Genomic DNA, 1,203 nt, shown 5'->3' with positions numbered 1-1,203 from the left:
GCTCCAGCCCCCAATCTTGCGCACCCCCGCCCGCCGCCTGCGCACCCAGCACGCGCAGCCGCCCCCCACGCACGCACACATCCCCAATCTTCCAACTGTAAGAGTCCGTTTGCCCGCCGCGCCCCGCGCCCTGCACACCTGCTCGTCCGCCCGCTCGTCCACGCTGCCGACGTGCATCTCTAGATGCGCCTCGAACCGCGCCGGCGGCGTCTTGTTGGGCAGCAGCACGTACTGCAGCCCGTTGGGCAGCCGCCCCTGCACCAGCTCCCCGTGGGGCTGGATCTCCTGGGAGAGCAGCTGCCGCACGTCGGTCGCGTCGGCGACGCCGGCCTGGGGCGAGCGATGCGCGGCACGAGGGGGGCGGAGGAGGCGTCGGCGGCCGCGGCGGGCGGGCGGAAGCGTTGCTGCGCTGTGCAGCCAATTCACACAGCAGAGGTGCAGCGGGGCCGGCAACGAGCGCAGAAGCAGCAGGCAATCCAGGCGAAACCGGCAGCGCCAAATTTTATAGGCTTTGGATGGATGCAGATTGGATGAACGGCGTTTGGGTGATGATGTTGGTGCAAGGATCCATGCGTCGCGCGCAGCAGGCTTCCATGCAAGCTAGGACGGCAACATGAGGCGGTGAGGCGGGCGGCGGGCGCCACCCGGCCGGCACCCACCAGCGTCGCGGCGACAATCAGGCGTCCGCCGCGGCGGCAGAATGCGGCCGAGATGTAGGCGCCACTGCGGGCGCGGCGCGCGCCGGGCGCCGCGGCGAGAGCGGCGGCGGCGGGGCGGCGCGCACCAGGCGCACGCGCGTGCAGCGCAGCCTGGCTACGTGCTGGTGTGCACCTGCGTGAACAGTCATAACGGGTGTGACATCGCCGAGCAACGATGCATGCTTCTCGAAGCCCATGACGGGTGGCTGCCGCAGTTCGACCCAGTATCGGCGATCTGGAAGCTCCACGGCGCACATGCCGCACAATATTGTGCTTACCTGGTAACTTGAGCCCGAGACATGCATGCTGGCCTACACTGCTGCGCCGCTGCATTCCTGCAGCGAAGCGCCGAGGCTCCCAGCGGCTTGATGCCACAGGCCCCGGCGAGGCCTCGACAGTGTGTTTTGGGCCCAGAGGCATGGCCAATGGCCCCACGCATCTTTGCGAGCGGACGCGCTGTGTCGCTGCACCGCGCAAAGCACTGCAAAATGGTGTACGTGTTGCG

General features: G+C 68.7%; 1 protein-coding gene across 1 annotated transcript in view; it reads right to left on the bottom strand.

The window, feature by feature from the left end:
• MNEG_12550 (hypothetical protein) overlaps positions 1 to 999 on the bottom strand; it is a gene marked incomplete at both ends in the record, with an annotated part of 2,761 nt that extends 1,762 nt beyond the window's left edge. Inside the window, 3 exons of the mRNA XM_014038979.1 lie at positions 139 to 330; positions 660 to 831; positions 977 to 999. Of these exons, the coding sequence (XP_013894433.1) occupies positions 139 to 330; positions 660 to 831; positions 977 to 999 (387 nt within the window). The remainder of the gene's footprint in view (positions 1 to 138; positions 331 to 659; positions 832 to 976) is intronic.
• Between the last annotated feature and the right edge of the window lie 204 nt (positions 1,000 to 1,203).

This window comes from Monoraphidium neglectum (assembly GCF_000611645.1).
Source record: "Monoraphidium neglectum strain SAG 48.87 unplaced genomic scaffold scaffold03301, whole genome shotgun sequence".
Taxonomy (NCBI): domain Eukaryota; kingdom Viridiplantae; phylum Chlorophyta; class Chlorophyceae; order Sphaeropleales; family Selenastraceae; genus Monoraphidium; species Monoraphidium neglectum.
The sequence above is the reverse complement of the archived record's forward strand: the minus strand, read 5'-3'. Positions and strand labels throughout refer to the sequence as shown.